Source organism: Centruroides sculpturatus, unplaced genomic scaffold (assembly GCF_000671375.1).
Source record: "Centruroides sculpturatus isolate CEXI.00-Female unplaced genomic scaffold, Cexi_2.0 scaffold127, whole genome shotgun sequence".
Classification (NCBI taxonomy): Eukaryota; Metazoa; Arthropoda; class Arachnida; order Scorpiones; family Buthidae; genus Centruroides; species Centruroides sculpturatus.
In genome coordinates this window covers 694,256-715,209 of record NW_019385000.1, presented here as the reverse complement: position 1 = coordinate 715,209, position 20,954 = coordinate 694,256, and the positions used below count along the sequence as shown (strand labels likewise).

The window sequence follows — 20,954 nt, the reverse complement described above, 5'->3', positions numbered from 1 at the left end:
TGGGATTACATTCAGAACCTGTATGATTCAATGCCCCGACGTGTACAGGCTCTCATCGCTCAGCGTGGTGGGCACACAAAGTACTGATTTCTGACGTTCTTTTTGTTTTTTTTTTTTTTTTTTTTCTTGTGTAAATTTGATCATTTATTTGTATCACTATCAGTAATATGTGGAATAAATTTCATTAATTTCTGACAATATCTTCATGGTGTTGCAATTTTCACAAACATGAGTGTACATTTTAATTTGTGAATCTTAAATTCTTTTTCTATAGTAAATGTTTTGGTATATACTGACTGATCTTGGTCTTAATGCTAATTATTGTTAATACTGTATATTTGTTAAATAATAATCATTATTTAACAAATATACAGTAATTATTTTATTTATTAACAGAAAATAATCCATATAAGAAGCATCAAAGGTCTCTGGTTGGATTATATTGTTTCTCACTTAATATGAATAATGAACAACTATTATCATCAGCAATTAAAGGATTGAAAATAATTTTATCAATAAAAGATATGATTGGAAAAGATTATCTAAATCCCATTACAGAATGCATTTTAACAATTGCAATTTCTAATAAACCATCTACAACAAGGTCAGATATGTGTTTGTGTGTATGTATGCATATATAATTTAAAAAAATTATTGTTATGAGAAGTGTTTTAAGAATTTTTTCCTTCTTGTAGGACAAACTGTATTGAATTATTATCTGTTTATTCAACTTATTATCCAGTTGAAGTTAAAGAAAAAATTCTTCCTCATCTATTCCATGAAGTTGCAAAAGGTAAGAACTATTTTTGTGTCAGACCTGAATATTCATGTTCATTATTTTTGTGTGTAAGCTAAACATAAGTATTAGATTGGGCTTAGTCATCTATGAACTGTTGTAAGTGAGAAGTGGTCATTCACTACCCTTAATTTGATTTGGAGTAAACCTTTCATTTCAGTAACTAATATGTTAACTAATATGCAAACATATAGAATAACTATTTAATTTGAATATTGTACTAGGATATTCATAAAGTTGAATGAGTCAAACAAATTACTAATGAGACAGTCATAAAATATTTCTTATCTTCATTGCCCATGTTCTGTATTGATGACATTTCAAATGAAACCTTAATGTAAACTAATTTTTTTTTTGTGAATTTTATCATAAAGAAAATGGTATCTGACAATATTGATATTTCTAAATTCACTCAGAGTACAGAATATGGATTAAAAGGCAAACTAACACAAATAATTGCCCTTGTGCCCAATCAGAGAAAAACATTTCAAATATGACTGCACTAATAACATTCATGGATTCAATCCTTAGACACCAGCCATTTTGTACAAAAACTGGACAAAATGTCCAGCAAACATAAACATAATAATAACATTATTCTTTTATTTTCTTGTTGGAATCACCAGCTATATTTCAATTTACACAAGGTAGTTACACTTCAACACAACATGAAGTTCACTTTTAAAGACTAATGGCCTATAATGACAGCACAAAACATCTAATGTAATGTACCAGTCCTTATCATTTTCTGTATGTATCAGTGTGAAATATGTTTCATATCATGTTTGTGTACTTTTGTTTTTAAGGAGACAGTTGATTCAATACAAATTACTGATGAGGGGCCATAAAATGTAAGTTGACCCAAAATGCATGTAGTTATGTGTGTAATCAACCAAATAAACATAATTAAACTGTAAGGTTTTGATCATTAAATTACCTGCATTCCTAAACACCTTCAGACACAGTATTATGTAATTCTCAAGAAGTTTCTAATTAACATTATTCTTGTTTAACTCACATGACTTCATCAATGTGTACCCTAAATTAGAGAATTAAAATGATTACTTAAATTGAATAGTTAGAAATAAATAAGTTAACCTCCTATGATATTTGCTTATATTAATTGTAATTAATTGATACTATATTTGGAAAACATGAGCATATTTTGATATTGTCATTTAAAATGTTTAATAGTATAGCATTTGATGTTTTATTTGCATATTCTAAATTAATTTTCTGATATATTTTATTAATAAAAATATTCCAATTGAATGAAATTTTTAAAAGTTTAAATATAATAAAAACTGTTTGATATAGATATGACTATTAAGTAATAATTAGACAGCAGATTAGGCAGAAATGCTTATTTTTCCCTTAGCATATACATGGCTAAGATTTTGTACTAACTACTACAGTGAACATTTCTTTGATATAAAAAAACTTCTGGCCACTTTAGTGGACAATGCAGTTTGTGTAACTAAAGCCAAGAAAATTTTGAATGACATTTATGTTTAGAACAAGTTGGTGTACATCAAGTGTTATTTCACATTTATTGCAAATACTATTACTGCTCTTGAAAGTATTGGGAAACCTATATATGAACAAATTGATCTCCTCAACAGAGCAAACCAGAAACTTTGTGATGCACCAGGCACTGCTGCAAAAAAAGTGAAGAAAGAGTGCTTCAAAAGAGACTTAGATTAAATTGCTTGTTTGTTGTGGCTGATATTTTGGCAGGAAAGAAGAGCAAAACTGAAAGTGAATTCCCAGTTCCTCTTCTTCCAAGGTTGAAATACTGTCCATTATCTTCAGATGTGGAATACTTTTTCTTTGCATATAAATTAATTTTCAGTGACAAATGTTGCAACTTTTCTAGTGAAAATTTGGAAAAAGTGCTTGTAATATATTATGATGCTAACTATGGGAAACAGAGCAAATAAAAAATGTAAAGATAATTGTTTGTCTACTTTTGTGTTTGCATCATTCTGGATACGTGCATTTTTTGTTTGGAATACATATGTTAAATAAAAAATTCATTGTTTGATAAGTAGGTTAATTGTTCATTGTGCAAATTTTGACTGCCTATTTTTTGTTTATAAAGCCTAAACGACGCAATTTAAGAGCTTATTTTAAGCGTCTAAAATGCCACTTTTAAGCGCCTAGATGTCCGCTGTCTAGTAATAATATACAAATACAAAATTTCAAGTACATACTGTACATTTAACTAAAACAATATTTTTATATGTCAAAAAATTAACTTAATTTAACAAGTTATTAAATATGTGAGCTGAAAACATGATTTAAAATTAATTAAAAGTAATTATGTTTTAATAATGTATTAATGTTTTAATTAACCTTGGTTGATATCTGAGCCATCAATCATATAACTTCAACTAAGAAAATGTAGAAAATTATCAAATTATGATGAGAAAAATAGAGTGAAAACTCAGTTTTATAAGTGATAATTTAGTGTAATTTAGATTTGAGTAATTTTAATATTCTAAAATATTTTCTTTAAAATCTATTACATTAAATTTGTAGTCACTTCCACGGTTGAAACTACAAGACTTCAGACATTATTAGAATTTGTTACTGCTGCAAGTATTCATCACATTACATCATCTGAAATCATTTCTAAATTTTTGACTTACTTGAGAGGTAGGAATTTATCTTATATGTTTTAAAGCAATATTTTATTGTTTTAGAATATATTTCAAATAAAATTTATGAAATTAAAAAAATCTAATTTCAGATCTTTATACTGAAAATGTATTGCAATGTATTGCAAATTCATTATTACAAATAACTAAGAATCTTGTACAATCTCCAGAAGAAATTCATTATTTATACAAATCTTATTTTGAAATGTTGCAAGAGAAAGTAATTACAACTTATAAAATGAAGCAAGAAAGTTTTAGTTCTGCCGTATCAGATATATTAGGTAGAGTTGTACAAATTGTTATTCAAAAGTTAGATTTAAGGTGTGTATAAATAATTACTCTTTCAATTATTTTTAATCTTGCATCATCGGAATTGACATGTTTTTATTTTATAGTTTAACAGAAATTTTAATGTCTTATATTTTGAAGAATCTTTCTTTCTTAATGAATTCTTATGATTCTCAGGTAAGTTATACTTCAAAATATAATTAATAAATGAATTCATTTACAGGAGAAAATATATTTATTAGAAATATATATTTTTTATTTATGTATGCTGCTTTGTTTTAATTATAGATATTAAGGAATGTTAATTGTTATATACAATACAGATTATTTGAGAAAGATCTTTGTTGTTATACAAATTCATAACACAAAAACAAAATAATCTATTAAAATATGATTTGTTGTAAAGGAAGAATAAATCAAAACGTTTTTTATTAGTATACATTCAATAAACATATGAATTTCATAGATTCCTACAGAAAACTTTTCTAATCTGTTTCATAAATTCATCTGATGTCAAAGGACAGTTGTAATTTTTTGAGTGCTGAATACTTCCTGTGTTTAAATTTCTGCATCCAAGCATAAATTAAAGGGACACTTAAGTGTGCCTTTTTCATACTTTATGGAATACTTTCTTTGCACATGTAGTGATTTTGTTTCAGCTAACCACATTATATATTGTGTTTTTTCCTGTATTATTATCATTTTTAATTCTGCAGGTTTTTTGCATTTGTGCTAAAAGAACTTATTAAGTTCTTGCTTTACCTCAAACTGCATTTCAGTAGACTGCTTTGTTTTTGTATTATGAATTTGTCTAATAATAAAGGTCTTTCTTGGACATTTTGCTTATCTTGATTACAAACATTATTTTCAAATATGCTTTATTGAGTTTTTTAATAAAATTATTTTACTTAATATATTTTATTTTTATAACTGCATGCAATTTTCATATGTTCTTCCATTCTATTGATTTCTGCAATGACTGTCATTCAATAAATTGCTGTTTTCAGTTTATAATGCATGAACAAATATTTATCATCTTGGTTTAAACATTGTTTTGAATTTCTTTTTAAATATATGATCTTGCATATTAATAGAATATAATCATATTTTATTCAAACAAGTTTCTTATAAATATATGGTTATCTTTTAATTATTTATAACAGCATTTGACAGCATCACTTCAATATAATGTTGCAGTAATATTGAGAGCAGTGTTTGCTAACTCTTGTAATATTACTGGGATATCAGAACATCATTTTCAGACATTGTTAATGGCAACAGAGAAAATTAACGATGAAAAAGTTCATTTACTAGTCACTCAATGTATTGCTGTTATATTAAATAAGATGGATGATGAAGCACAGTTAACTGAATGGAGTAAGTCAATAACATCCAATTTAATAACTATTTTAAATGAAGAGAGGAATTCTAATCAAGAAAAAGCAGCAGTAATGTGGATTTGGATTACCAAAGCTTTACTTCTCAGAGGATATTTGCAAATTGATTATTTAATTTCACATGTGAGTAAAAAACAAAAGTAAAAATTTAAATTCAGTTTTAATTGAATTAGATATGTAAAATATTATCAATTTTAATGTAAAAATATATCTGCATGCCATATTTTAATAGTTAATATCATGGCTTGGTCACAAAATAATTGGAAAAATCATTGCTGATGGATTTTCAACAATTTTAGAAGAAATTCCAGAGGTAAACAATATTACATTTTTTCTTTCAATTAATTTTTGAATTTTTTATATAGTCAAAATGTGCATGGTTATTTAAATTCATAATCAGTTAAACAGTATTTTGTAAAACATTATTTACTTGGATTAAATTCTCAGCTAACAGCACAATTATTATTTTTAAAATATATATATCCTGATTAGTGTAATGTGATATGATTTTCCAAATAATTAGTTTATTTCTATAAATTTTTATTCAGAACAATAACTTAGTATTTATTGCATATTTTTTACTGTACATTTGAAGTGTTGAAATTTTAAATTATGTCTAGCAATTAAAATGTAATTCTTAGATATTGATAATTGAATATACATTCATTTAGTAATATTGAAGGACTGCTGAATGTATGTTCTGAGCTGGTGAAACTCACTGTTGAATCTCAAAATTTATAAATCAGTATTCTTTTATTGTTCTTCTGGTCTGCAATGATAAATAATATAGATTTATATGATGGCAATTTAAACTTAACCACAGAAAGTAATTTGAAGTTGTCAGCCAAAAATTCAAATCACATAAATTAAAAAGATTTATGTATTAGAATATTTACTGTTTCTGCCAATCTATAAAAAAATTTTATATTTATATGAGAGAATTTTTGGGAAAGAATTTTAGTACATTTTACAATATGTATATTTATTGAAAATTATTTTAAATTAAACTTCCCCAACTCAGAGGGCTTCGAAGAGTGTTCTGCTGCCTGAAATGAAACAACATTTGGACAACGGGTACTTCAGATGATGTGCTTGCCATTATATTTAATAAAACTTTTTATACAAAAAGTCACTGATAGGTGTCATTGGAGAATGGTATCTTAATATGCAACAACTTTTTGATCCCAGATCTTCAATAAAGCTTTCAAGATACCATATTCATGAAAGATGGTGCACCATCCCATATCCCTTGCTCTGTTCAATGTGTGTTAAGACAGATTTTCATGGATGAATGGGTGATCAGTCATTATTTCCCAATAGCTTGGCTTCCTTGTTCACCTAATTTTACCCCATATGATTTCTGGCTATGGGATTTTTTGAAAGACCAGGTCTGTTGTGAAAGATGTGCATTTGTGTCAGATGTAAAGGACAGAGTTTATTGGCATGTTCTTGTAATTAAAAGTGGATTCATTGTGTTCATCAGTGAAAAACATCTTTTGTGAATGGAGCACATATTGAACATTTGTAACCATGATTTGTGTAGCTCCAGTGCCACCTATCAGTGACTTCTTGTACGAAAAATTTTTATTTAATAAGTGAAGTGACGTTTAAACAGTACAATATGTACTCAATTGGCAACCAACTCGGTGCACCAATAACATTAACAAAGTTCAGATAGCTCAATTAGTTCGTCGAGAAGGCACCTTGTGACGATTTGGTGTAATGAAGACTAGTAGCAATCTTGTGTTGTTTTCTGGATGTCTTAAAGTCCCTGGACAAAACTTGGACGAGCTTGTTGGCTTGCTTGAAGATCTATGACGAACTTGATGTCAACCTGAAGTTTCCAAAACTGAACTTGAATCTCACACTTCCACATCAATCTTATATAGCTGTGGACAGTGGGATGGATGACCAATTAGCAGTTACTGGGCCGTTGCTCTGTTGGAGGTCTGTGGCATGACGCAACCCCTGGCTAACCATCTCTGACCTGAGATGCGCCACTAATTCAAACACAACAGTCGCCTCCTCAACGGTCTTTTCTTGGCCATTACCAGTTTTAAAAAAGCAGGAATCATGTTCTTACACGATTCAACACCAACAAATGGCAAGCGCATCATTTGAAGTAACTGTTGTCCAAATGTTGTTTTATTTCAGTCAGTAGAACAATCTCCAGAGCCCTGTGAGTTGGGGAAGTTTAGTTTTGACAACCCTGTATTTTCAAGGAACAAGTAATGATACATTCAATTATTTCAATAATTTTGATATAAAAATAATAGATGAATATAGTTAATATATATATGCTGCACAGAGAATGTTCAGAGTTAAAGTTCATATTTCAAAAAGATATAACTCAGGAACTAACCAGCAGAATGACATCATTATATTTCAAATGGAGACTTCTGTTACGATGGAATTTTATTTGAAAATGAGAAAAGTTAGTTGCTAAAACATCTATTAGGATGGTAAATGGTGCTGCAACACCATAGTGAATAACTCAAATAATCTGAAAACTAACAATACTTACTGTAAGCAGTGTTCTTATGCATCAGACGTGCTTGATATGTTGGCCTCCAAAATTCTTAGTCTTGTCATTGAATGTATGATTTGGCAATTTCAGCATATTGCCAATAATGGAGGCCATCATATCAATCATGCTGCTGTGTAACTATGCAGTGTACCATGTGTATTGTAATTTTTGAGACAATTTGAGCTAATACTATGGTGTTGCAGCACCATTTATCATTCTAGTAAACACTTTTGTAAGTATTTTTTATGTTCACAAATAAAATCCCTTGACTACAGAAGTCTCCACGTGAAATATAATGTCAATCTGTTGATTAGTTTCCAAATTACATCTTCTTGAAATGAAAACTTTAATTACAAACATCCTGTATATATTTCATAGCCATATACTAAAATCTGTTAATTTTGACAAATGTCTTTAAGATCATCAAATTGAAAACCAAATTGAAATTTTTGAAATTTATTCAATATTTGTCAAACATGAAAAGTGGTTACAATGAGATTTTTGAACATTTTATAAGTTGATTCTTTTTTTGTCAATTTACAAGTCTGACTTTTGAATTATATGACTATACAGTTGACCCCCTATAACACTGTTGATAATTCTGTTTTATATGAATTCCATGTTGTACGAGTCACTTAGATTTTACAAATATGTGTGCTGGGCTGTGTATATGTAAAATCTAAGTGACTCGTACAACATGGAATTCATATAAAATGGAACTATCAACAGTGTTATAGGGGGGTTGACTGTATTTCTCTTTTCTTTGTGTAGGCCTAATTAAATTTGTTCTATTACCCATATGTGTTTAGTGTAGCATTCTCTGGTTATATGTTAATTTTTTTGCTGCTATTCATTATGAACAACTCTTCAGCTGTTCTAGAAGGAAGAACTGGATATACAGAGTATTTCACTGATGCTTACTTTCAGTCAATTTCTGAATTCTTCTTTTAAACATATTCTGCAAATAAATATAGTGTTTTTGTTTCTTATATCATTCCTGTTTTTAATTTATTCACAGTGACCTAAATGTAATGCTTATATAATAAAGTTTAATCATCCCACTATCGACTAAATTAAATCTGGCAATATTATTGTCTAATTTCTAATTGCAGCATAATATTGCCTGATTAATTTGGCTGATGGTTGGATGATTAATAATACATCAGGTTATTGAGATGTTTATATATAATAAAGTTTGTTGTCCAATAACATTTTAGCAAGTGGAATTTTATACATACCTGGAGATTCTTTTTGTTAACTAAATTAAAGATTGAATGTTCTTTAAAAGTAATTATTCTCACTGACATTACTGTACACCAGTCATGGGCAACCCACAGTGCAAGAGATCTTAATATCATGGCTTTGTCAAAGTAATTTTATTTTTCTGTTTTCTTCCTTGTGCCATTATGCAACCCCAATTAAGCTAATATTTGTAATAAGGAGTATTCAAACTAAAATTGACCAGTGAGATGATAAGATTAAACTAGATATTACTTTGCATATCATTATTACATGTTATTTTAAAACCTAGTGTACTAGTAGTTATGGATATGTATGTTGATATTTAGCAAGGTTAAAAGGTACAACTTAAGAAAAAAAATGCATATGGCCCAGCAGAAGTTCACTTGTGACCCACATTCAGAAAAGGTTGTTCATTAATTCTGTAGACTTTTCAGAATATCTTAATAGCTGCCAGGNTTTTCATTTTTTTTTTTTTTTTTTTTTTTTTTTTTTTTTTTTTTTTTGTCTTGTGTAAATTTGATCATTTATTTGTATCACTATCAGTAATATGTGGAATAAATTTCATTAATTTCTGACAATATCTTCATGGTGTTGCAATTTTCACAAACATGAGTGTACATTTTAATTTGTGAATCTTAAATTCTTTTTCTATAGTAAATGTTTTGGTATATACTGACTGATCTTGGTCTTAATGCTAATTATTGTTAATACTGTATATTTGTTAAATAATAATCATTATTTAACAAATATACAGTAATTATTTTATTTATTAACAGAAAATAATCCATATAAGAAGCATCAAAGGTCTCTGGTTGGATTATATTGTTTCTCACTTAATATGAATAATGAACAACTATTATCATCAGCAATTAAAGGATTGAAAATAATTTTATCAATAAAAGATATGATTGGAAAAGATTATCTAAATCCCATTACAGAATGCATTTTAACAATTGCAATTTCTAATAAACCATCTACAACAAGGTCAGATATGTGTTTGTGTGTATGTATGCATATATAATTTAAAAAAATTATTGTTATGAGAAGTGTTTTAAGAATTTTTTCCTTCTTGTAGGACAAACTGTATTGAATTATTATCTGTTTATTCAACTTATTATCCAGTTGAAGTTAAAGAAAAAATTCTTCCTCATCTATTCCATGAAGTTGCAAAAGGTAAGAACTATTTTTGTGTCAGACCTGAATATTCATGTTCATTATTTTTGTGTGTAAGCTAAACATAAGTATTAGATTGGGCTTAGTCATCTATGAACTGTTGTAAGTGAGAAGTGGTCATTCACTACCCTTAATTTGATTTGGAGTAAACCTTTCATTTCAGTAACTAATATGTTAACTAATATGCAAACATATAGAATAACTATTTAATTTGAATATTGTACTAGGATATTCATAAAGTTGAATGAGTCAAACAAATTACTAATGAGACAGTCATAAAATATTTCTTATCTTCATTGCCCATGTTCTGTATTGATGACATTTCAAATGAAACCTTAATGTAAACTAATTTTTTTTTTGTGAATTTTATCATAAAGAAAATGGTATCTGACAATATTGATATTTCTAAATTCACTCAGAGTACAGAATATGGATTAAAAGGCAAACTAACACAAATAATTGCCCTTGTGCCCAATCAGAGAAAAACATTTCAAATATGACTGCACTAATAACATTCATGGATTCAATCCTTAGACACCAGCCATTTTGTACAAAAACTGGACAAAATGTCCAGCAAACATAAACATAATAATAACATTATTCTTTTATTTTCTTGTTGGAATCACCAGCTATATTTCAATTTACACAAGGTAGTTACACTTCAACACAACATGAAGTTCACTTTTAAAGACTAATGGCCTATAATGACAGCACAAAACATCTAATGTAATGTACCAGTCCTTATCATTTTCTGTATGTATCAGTGTGAAATATGTTTCATATCATGTTTGTGTACTTTTGTTTTTAAGGAGACAGTTGATTCAATACAAATTACTGATGAGGGGCCATAAAATGTAAGTTGACCCAAAATGCATGTAGTTATGTGTGTAATCAACCAAATAAACATAATTAAACTGTAAGGTTTTGATCATTAAATTACCTGCATTCCTAAACACCTTCAGACACAGTATTATGTAATTCTCAAGAAGTTTCTAATTAACATTATTCTTGTTTAACTCACATGACTTCATCAATGTGTACCCTAAATTAGAGAATTAAAATGATTACTTAAATTGAATAGTTAGAAATAAATAAGTTAACCTCCTATGATATTTGCTTATATTAATTGTAATTAATTGATACTATATTTGGAAAACATGAGCATATTTTGATATTGTCATTTAAAATGTTTAATAGTATAGCATTTGATGTTTTATTTGCATATTCTAAATTAATTTTCTGATATATTTTATTAATAAAAATATTCCAATTGAATGAAATTTTTAAAAGTTTAAATATAATAAAAACTGTTTGATATAGATATGACTATTAAGTAATAATTAGACAGCAGATTAGGCAGAAATGCTTATTTTTCCCTTAGCATATACATGGCTAAGATTTTGTACTAACTACTACAGTGAACATTTCTTCGATATAAAAAACTTCTGGCCACTTTAGTGGACAATGCAGTTTGTGTAACTAAAGCCAAGAAAATTTTGAATGACATTTATGTTTAGAACAAGTTGGTGTACATCAAGTGTTATTTCACATTTATTGCAAATACTATTACTGCTCTTGAAAGTATTGGGAAACCTATATATGAACAAATTGATCTCCTCAACAGAGCAAACCAGAAACTTTGTGATGCACCAGGCACTGCTGCAAAAAAAGTGAAGAAAGAGTGCTTCAAAAGAGACTTAGATTAAATTGCTTGTTTGTTGTGGCTGATATTTTGGCAGGAAAGAAGAGCAAAACTGAAAGTGAATTCCCAGTTCCTCTTCTTCCAAGGTTGAAATACTGTCCATTATCTTCAGATGTGGAATACTTTTTCTTTGCATATAAATTAATTTTCAGTGACAAATGTTGCAACTTTTCTAGTGAAAATTTGGAAAAAGTGCTTGTAATATATTATGATGCTAACTATGGGAAACAGAGCAAATAAAAAATGTAAAGATAATTGTTTGTCTACTTTTGTGTTTGCATCATTCTGGATACGTGCATTTTTTGTTTGGAATACATATGTTAAATAAAAAATTCATTGTTTGATAAGTAGGTTAATTGTTCATTGTGCAAATTTTGACTGCCTATTTTTTGTTTATAAAGCCTAAACGACGCAATTTAAGAGCTTATTTTAAGCGTCTAAAATGCCACTTTTAAGCGCCTAGATGTCCGCTGTCTAGTAATAATATACAAATACAAAATTTCAAGTACATACTGTACATTTAACTAAAACAATATTTTTATATGTCAAAAAATTAACTTAATTTAACAAGTTATTAAATATGTGAGCTGAAAACATGATTTAAAATTAATTAAAAGTAATTATGTTTTAATAATGTATTAATGTTTTAATTAACCTTGGTTGATATCTGAGCCATCAATCATATAACTTCAACTAAGAAAATGTAGAAAATTATCAAATTATGATGAGAAAAATAGAGTGAAAACTCAGTTTTATAAGTGATAATTTAGTGTAATTTAGATTTGAGTAATTTTAATATTCTAAAATATTTTCTTTAAAATCTATTACATTAAATTTGTAGTCACTTCCACGGTTGAAACTACAAGACTTCAGACATTATTAGAATTTGTTACTGCTGCAAGTATTCATCACATTACATCATCTGAAATCATTTCTAAATTTTTGACTTACTTGAGAGGTAGGAATTTATCTTATATGTTTTAAAGCAATATTTTATTGTTTTAGAATATATTTCAAATAAAATTTATGAAATTAAAAAAATCTAATTTCAGATCTTTATACTGAAAATGTATTGCAATGTATTGCAAATTCATTATTACAAATAACTAAGAATCTTGTACAATCTCCAGAAGAAATTCATTATTTATACAAATCTTATTTTGAAATGTTGCAAGAGAAAGTAATTACAACTTATAAAATGAAGCAAGAAAGTTTTAGTTCTGCCGTATCAGATATATTAGGTAGAGTTGTACAAATTGTTATTCAAAAGTTAGATTTAAGGTGTGTATAAATAATTACTCTTTCAATTATTTTTAATCTTGCATCATCGGAATTGACATGTTTTTATTTTATAGTTTAACAGAAATTTTAATGTCTTATATTTTGAAGAATCTTTCTTTCTTAATGAATTCTTATGATTCTCAGGTAAGTTATACTTCAAAATATAATTAATAAATGAATTCATTTACAGGAGAAAATATATTTATTAGAAATATATATTTTTTATTTATGTATGCTGCTTTGTTTTAATTATAGATATTAAGGAATGTTAATTGTTATATACAATACAGATTATTTGAGAAAGATCTTTGTTGTTATACAAATTCATAACACAAAAACAAAATAATCTATTAAAATATGATTTGTTGTAAAGGAAGAATAAATCAAAACGTTTTTTATTAGTATACATTCAATAAACATATGAATTTCATAGATTCCTACAGAAAACTTTTCTAATCTGTTTCATAAATTCATCTGATGTCAAAGGACAGTTGTAATTTTTTGAGTGCTGAATACTTCCTGTGTTTAAATTTCTGCATCCAAGCATAAATTAAAGGGACACTTAAGTGTGCCTTTTTCATACTTTATGGAATACTTTCTTTGCACATGTAGTGATTTTGTTTCAGCTAACCACATTATATATTGTGTTTTTTCCTGTATTATTATCATTTTTAATTCTGCAGGTTTTTTGCATTTGTGCTAAAAGAACTTATTAAGTTCTTGCTTTACCTCAAACTGCATTTCAGTAGACTGCTTTGTTTTTGTATTATGAATTTGTCTAATAATAAAGGTCTTTCTTGGACATTTTGCTTATCTTGATTACAAACATTATTTTCAAATATGCTTTATTGAGTTTTTTAATAAAATTATTTTACTTAATATATTTTATTTTTATAACTGCATGCAATTTTCATATGTTCTTCCATTCTATTGATTTCTGCAATGACTGTCATTCAATAAATTGCTGTTTTCAGTTTATAATGCATGAACAAATATTTATCATCTTGGTTTAAACATTGTTTTGAATTTCTTTTTAAATATATGATCTTGCATATTAATAGAATATAATCATATTTTATTCAAACAAGTTTCTTATAAATATATGGTTATCTTTTAATTATTTATAACAGCATTTGACAGCATCACTTCAATATAATGTTGCAGTAATATTGAGAGCAGTGTTTGCTAACTCTTGTAATATTACTGGGATATCAGAACATCATTTTCAGACATTGTTAATGGCAACAGAGAAAATTAACGATGAAAAAGTTCATTTACTAGTCACTCAATGTATTGCTGTTATATTAAATAAGATGGATGATGAAGCACAGTTAACTGAATGGAGTAAGTCAATAACATCCAATTTAATAACTATTTTAAATGAAGAGAGGAATTCTAATCAAGAAAAAGCAGCAGTAATGTGGATTTGGATTACCAAAGCTTTACTTCTCAGAGGATATTTGCAAATTGATTATTTAATTTCACATGTGAGTAAAAAACAAAAGTAAAAATTTAAATTCAGTTTTAATTGAATTAGATATGTAAAATATTATCAATTTTAATGTAAAAATATATCTGCATGCCATATTTTAATAGTTAATATCATGGCTTGGTCACAAAATAATTGGAAAAATCATTGCTGATGGATTTTCAACAATTTTAGAAGAAATTCCAGAGGTAAACAATATTACATTTTTTCTTTCAATTAATTTTTGAATTTTTTATATAGTCAAAATGTGCATGGTTATTTAAATTCATAATCAGTTAAACAGTATTTTGTAAAACATTATTTACTTGGATTAAATTCTCAGCTAACAGCACAATTATTATTTTTAAAATATATATATCCTGATTAGTGTAATGTGATATGATTTTCCAAATAATTAGTTTATTTCTATAAATTTTTATTCAGAACAATAACTTAGTATTTATTGCATATTTTTTACTGTACATTTGAAGTGTTGAAATTTTAAATTATGTCTAGCAATTAAAATGTAATTCTTAGATATTGATAATTGAATATACATTCATTTAGTAATATTGAAGGACTGCTGAATGTATGTTCTGAGCTGGTGAAACTCACTGTTGAATCTCAAAATTTATAAATCAGTATTCTTTTATTGTTCTTCTGGTCTGCAATGATAAATAATATAGATTTATATGATGGCAATTTAAACTTAATCACAGAAAGTAATTTGAAGTTGTCAGCCAAAAATTCAAATCACATAAATTAAAAAGATTTATGTATTAGAATATTTACTGTTTCTGCCAATCTATAAAAAAATTTTATATTTATATGAGAGAATTTTTGGGAAAGAATTTTAGTACATTTTACAATATGTATATTTATTGAAAATTATTTTAAATTAAACTTCCCCAACTCAGAGGGCTTCGAAGAGTGTTCTGCTGCCTGAAATGAAACAACATTTGGACAACGGGTACTTCAGATGATGTGCTTGCCATTATATTTAATAAAACTTTTTATACAAAAAGTCACTGATAGGTGTCATTGGAGAATGGTATCTTAATATGCAACAACTTTTTGATCCCAGATCTTCAATAAAGCTTTCAAGATACCATATTCATGAAAGATGGTGCACCATCCCATATCCCTTGCTCTGTTCAATGTGTGTTAAGACAGATTTTCATGGATGAATGGGTGATCAGTCATTATTTCCCAATAGCTTGGCTTCCTTGTTCACCTAATTTTACCCCATATGATTTCTGGCTATGGGATTTTTTGAAAGACCAGGTCTGTTGTGAAAGATGTGCATTTGTGTCAGATGTAAAGGACAGAGTTTATTGGCATGTTCTTGTAATTAAAAGTGGATTCATTGTGTTCATCAGTGAAAAACATCTTTTGTGAATGGAGCACATATTGAACATTTGTAACCATGATTTGTGTAGCTCCAGTGCCACCTATCAGTGACTTCTTGTACGAAAAATTTTTATTTAATAAGTGAAGTGACGTTTAAACAGTACAATATGTACTCAATTGGCAACCAACTCGGTGCACCAATAACATTAACAAAGTTCAGATAGCTCAATTAGTTCGTCGAGAAGGCACCTTGTGACGATTTGGTGTAATGAAGACTAGTAGCAATCTTGTGTTGTTTTCTGGATGTCTTAAAGTCCCTGGACAAAACTTGGACGAGCTTGTTGGCTTGCTTGAAGATCTATGACGAACTTGATGTCAACCTGAAGTTTCCAAAACTGAACTTGAATCTCACACTTCCACATCAATCTTATATAGCTGTGGACAGTGGGATGGATGACCAATTAGCAGTTACTGGGCCGTTGCTCTGTTGGAGGTCTGTGGCATGACGCAACCCCTGGCTAACCATCTCTGACCTGAGATGCGCCACTAATTCAAACACAACAGTCGCCTCCTCAACGGTCTTTTCTTGGCCATTACCAGTTTTAAAAAAGCAGGAATCATGTTCTTACACGATTCAACACCAACAAATGGCAAGCGCATCATTTGAAGTAACTGTTGTCCAAATGTTTTATTTCAGTCAGTAGAACAATCTCCAGAGCCCTGTGAGTTGGGGAAGTTTAGTTTTGACAACCCTGTATTTTCAAGGAACAAGTAATGATACATTCAATTATTTCAATAATTTTGATATAAAAATAATAGATGAATATAGTTAATATATATATGCTGCACAGAGAATGTTCAGAGTTAAAGTTCATATTTCAAAAAGATATAACTCAGGAACTAACCAGCAGAATGACATCATTATATTTCAAATGGAGACTTCTGTTACGATGGAATTTTATTTGAAAATGAGAAAAGTTAGTTGCTAAAACATCTATTAGGATGGTAAATGGTGCTGCAACACCATAGTGAATAACTCAAATAATCTGAAAACTAACAATACTTACTGTAAGCAGTGTTCTTATGCATCAGACGTGCTTGATATGTTGGCCTCCAAAATTCTTAGTCTTGTCATTGAATGTATGATTTGGCAATTTCAGCATATTGCCAATAATGGAGGCCATCATATCAATCATGCTGCTGTGTAACTATGCAGTGTACCATGTGTATTGTAATTTTTGAGACAATTTGAGCTAATACTATGGTGTTGCAGCACCATTTATCATTCTAGTAAACACTTTTGTAAGTATTTTTTATGTTCACAAATAAAATCCCTTGACTACAGAAGTCTCCACGTGAAATATAATGTCAATCTGTTGATTAGTTTCCAAATTACATCTTCTTGAAATGAAAACTTTAATTACAAACATCCTGTATATATTTCATAGCCATATACTAAAATCTGTTAATTTTGACAAATGTCTTTAAGATCATCAAATTGAAAACCAAATTGAAATTTTTGAAATTTATTCAATATTTGTCAAACATGAAAAGTGGTTACAATGAGATTTTTGAACATTTTATAAGTTGATTCTTTTTTTGTCAATTTACAAGTCTGACTTTTGAATTATATGACTATACAGTTGACCCCCTATAACACTGTTGATAATTCTGTTTTATATGAATTCCATGTTGTACGAGTCACTTAGATTTTACAAATATGTGTGCTGGGCTGTGTATATGTAAAATCTAAGTGACTCGTACAACATGGAATTCATATAAAATGGAACTATCAACAGTGTTATAGGGGGGTTGACTGTATTTCTCTTTTCTTTGTGTAGGCCTAATTAAATTTGTTCTATTACCCATATGTGTTTAGTGTAGCATTCTCTGGTTATATGTTAATTTTTTTGCTGCTATTCATTATGAACAACTCTTCAGCTGTTCTAGAAGGAAGAACTGGATATACAGAGTATTTCACTGATGCTTACTTTTAGTCAATTTCTGAATTCTTCTTTTAAACATATTCTGCAAATAAATATACTGTTTTTGTTTCTTATATCATTCCTGTTTTTAATTTATTCACAGTGACCTAAATGTAATGCTTATATAATAAAGTTTAATCATCCCACTATCGACTAAATTAAATCTGGCAATATTATTGTCTAATTTCTAATTGCAGCATAATATTGCCTGATTAATTTGGCTGATGGTTGGATGATTAATAATACATCAGGTTATTGAGATGTTTATATATAATAAAGTTTGTTGTCCAATAACATTTTAGCAAGTGGAATTTTATACATACCTGGAGATTCTTTTTGTTAACTAAATTAAAGATTGAATGTTCTTTAAAAGTAATTATTCTCACTGACATTACTGTACACCAGTCATGGGCAACCCACAGTGCAAGAGATCTTAATATCATGGCTTTGTCAAAGTAATTTTATTTTTCTGTTTTCTTCCTTGTGCCATTATGCAACCCCAATTAAGCTAATATTTGTAATAAGGAGTATTCAAACTAAAATTGACCAGTGAGATGATAAGATTAAACTAGATATTACTTTGCATATCATTATTACATGTTATTTTAAAACCTAGTGTACTAGTAGTTATGGATATGTATGTTGATATTTAGCAAGGTTAAAAGGTACAACTTAAGAAAAAAAATGCATATGGCCCAGCAGAAGTTCACTTGTGACCCACATTCAGAAAAGGTTGTTCATTAATTCTGTAGACTTTTCAGAATATCTTAATAGCTGCCAGGACCATTTTAAATATTTTGGAATTTAATAATAATAATAATAATAATAACTCTCTCGTGGTCACCACCTAGTTGTGGTGGAAGAGCCCAATAATTTTACTGATCCATAGGGCAATGCAGGCTGGAGCACAAGCTCCTGGTGGGACACCCATGCCAGTAAGGTCTATGGGGAGAAATGAAGCTAAGAGTGACCACACTCTTAGCTTCATTTCTACCAGCTCAGACATCGCCTGGGTTAACAAGGTCCACATTTGTGGGTTAGGCAGAAGCTCACATTTGAAAAATAGGCCACAGTCTCCCTTGCTTACCGGTGGCAAAAGCAGTGCCGGCCCAAGCATGCTGCAATGTCCTCAACAGATGTGAGGAATCAACCTTCTGTGGCAATGCATCCACAGACCACAAATGCTGGAAAACCACGCCAATGGATGAAATGGACAACAGAAATGAACGAGTTTATCATCTGTACTTACTACACCATCACAAGTCTCGAAACAAACATGACAGCATACAGACAACAACTACACTATAGATTCACGCAACAATATCCTCACCTCACTGAGCAAAGGGTTGTTGATCAAAAAAGAACAATTATACACAACAACCTTATCCCACAAACAACACTTGAACTTATCAAACAACAGGTTGCTGAGCAAATACATCAACAGACAGAAACATTTAATATTATTAATGAAGATCACGTAACCTGTCAGGATAATCCAGCAACAAGCATTGATAATAACATACATACAACAACTACCACTAATGATACTACAGGCACTTCCTCATCCATCACTGATAACATAGACATAGAATTAGTTAATATGCTCTCACTTATATTTCAGGAAACAATCACTAAATATACAGGCACAGATCCCACACAAAGACCATGAATACTGAAAATCAACATGTCAAAGGAAGTAGGAAAAACATTAAATTATGTAAACATTCACTTACTACCAGACTACATTTATTCAATTTCTACACTCAGACATTCATACATTAGTTTATGCTGGGGCAGTCACAGTAGTAAATTTCGTGGACAAAATACAATCGCAGACAGATACACACAAAACACAATTCTATCACAAGCCTGCCTGGCAGAGAAGAATAGAAACACAAATAAATGACATTAGACAGCAATTAGGCAGGCTGAGACAATACACTAAAAATAACATAACACCCAAATTAAAGAAACAACTCAAAAACATTTTCAAGAAAATCAAAACACACACAAAACATGAACATCACAACACACACATTACAGAATACATCGATACACTAAAACAGAAACTCGCAGCCAAAGCATGTAGACTCAAATGATACAAAACATGTACACTACGAAAACAACAAAATAAATTATTTACAAACAATGAAAAACTTTTCTACAGACAAATCAGTACCAAAACAAACACTGATACACAGCACAGTGGCACACCAACAGAAGAAGAACTCAGACTTATTGGTCTTCTCTTTGGTCCAATGCTGTTATGCACAATGCTGATGCAGGCTGGATCGAGGAGGAGAACAGAATCCTGCACAACATACCAACTATGCGCTGTGCTGAAATAAATGTACATGACATCCGCTACACCATTAACAGAACACACAACTGGAAGACACCTAGTGTAGACAACATTCACAATTTCTGGTACAAAAAATTTACATCACTGCACCAGGAACTAGCTAAACATCTAACACACATCATCATCAACCCACAAGACATGCCAAAATTTCTTACTCGGGGCATCACCTACATGAAACCTAAAAACACCACCACCACAGACCTCACACAATACAGACCAATTACATGTCTTCCAACACTATACAAATTATTGACATCCTGTGTCACAAACAAAATATACAAACATGTTGAAGTACACGACATTCTTACAGAACAACAAAAAGGTTGCCATAGAAATCACAGGGGATGCAAAGAACAGTTACTCATAGATTCAGTCATTCTACGGAAGCACACAAACAACACAGAAACATACACATGGCATATATAGACTACAGAAAAGCATTCAACAGTGTTCCACACAGTTGGCTGCTACATATTCTACACATGTACAAAATACATCCATCACTCATTGCATTCTTCGAAAACACTATGCAGCACTGGAGAACAACACTACATCTCAGGGTTAGTAACACTTCCATACAAACAAACGAAATATTCATTAGTTTCAAGGAGATTCCTTGAGTCCTCTCTGGTTCTGCCTAGCCCTGAATCCATTATCTAACATGTTAAACAGCACGCAATATGGCTACAATATCAGACATGAAAAAACAACACAGTTTACACT

At 29.3% G+C, this 20,954-nt stretch overlaps 1 protein-coding gene across 1 annotated transcript in view; it reads left to right on the top strand.

The window, feature by feature from the left end:
• The window catches only part of LOC111633210 (MMS19 nucleotide excision repair protein homolog), a 58,713-nt gene that overhangs the window by 30,522 nt on the left and 7,237 nt on the right, over positions 1-20,954 (top strand). Inside the window, exons 14-27 of the mRNA XM_023377745.1 lie at positions 397-604; positions 696-793; positions 3,338-3,454; positions 3,549-3,777; positions 3,852-3,921; positions 4,908-5,264; positions 5,374-5,454; positions 9,704-9,894; positions 9,986-10,083; positions 12,627-12,743; positions 12,838-13,066; positions 13,141-13,210; positions 14,197-14,553; positions 14,663-14,743. Of these exons, the coding sequence (XP_023233513.1) occupies positions 397-604; positions 696-793; positions 3,338-3,454; positions 3,549-3,777; positions 3,852-3,921; positions 4,908-5,264; positions 5,374-5,454; positions 9,704-9,894; positions 9,986-10,083; positions 12,627-12,743; positions 12,838-13,066; positions 13,141-13,210; positions 14,197-14,553; positions 14,663-14,743 (2,303 nt within the window). The remainder of the gene's footprint in view (positions 1-396; positions 605-695; positions 794-3,337; positions 3,455-3,548; positions 3,778-3,851; positions 3,922-4,907; positions 5,265-5,373; positions 5,455-9,703; positions 9,895-9,985; positions 10,084-12,626; positions 12,744-12,837; positions 13,067-13,140; positions 13,211-14,196; positions 14,554-14,662; positions 14,744-20,954) is intronic.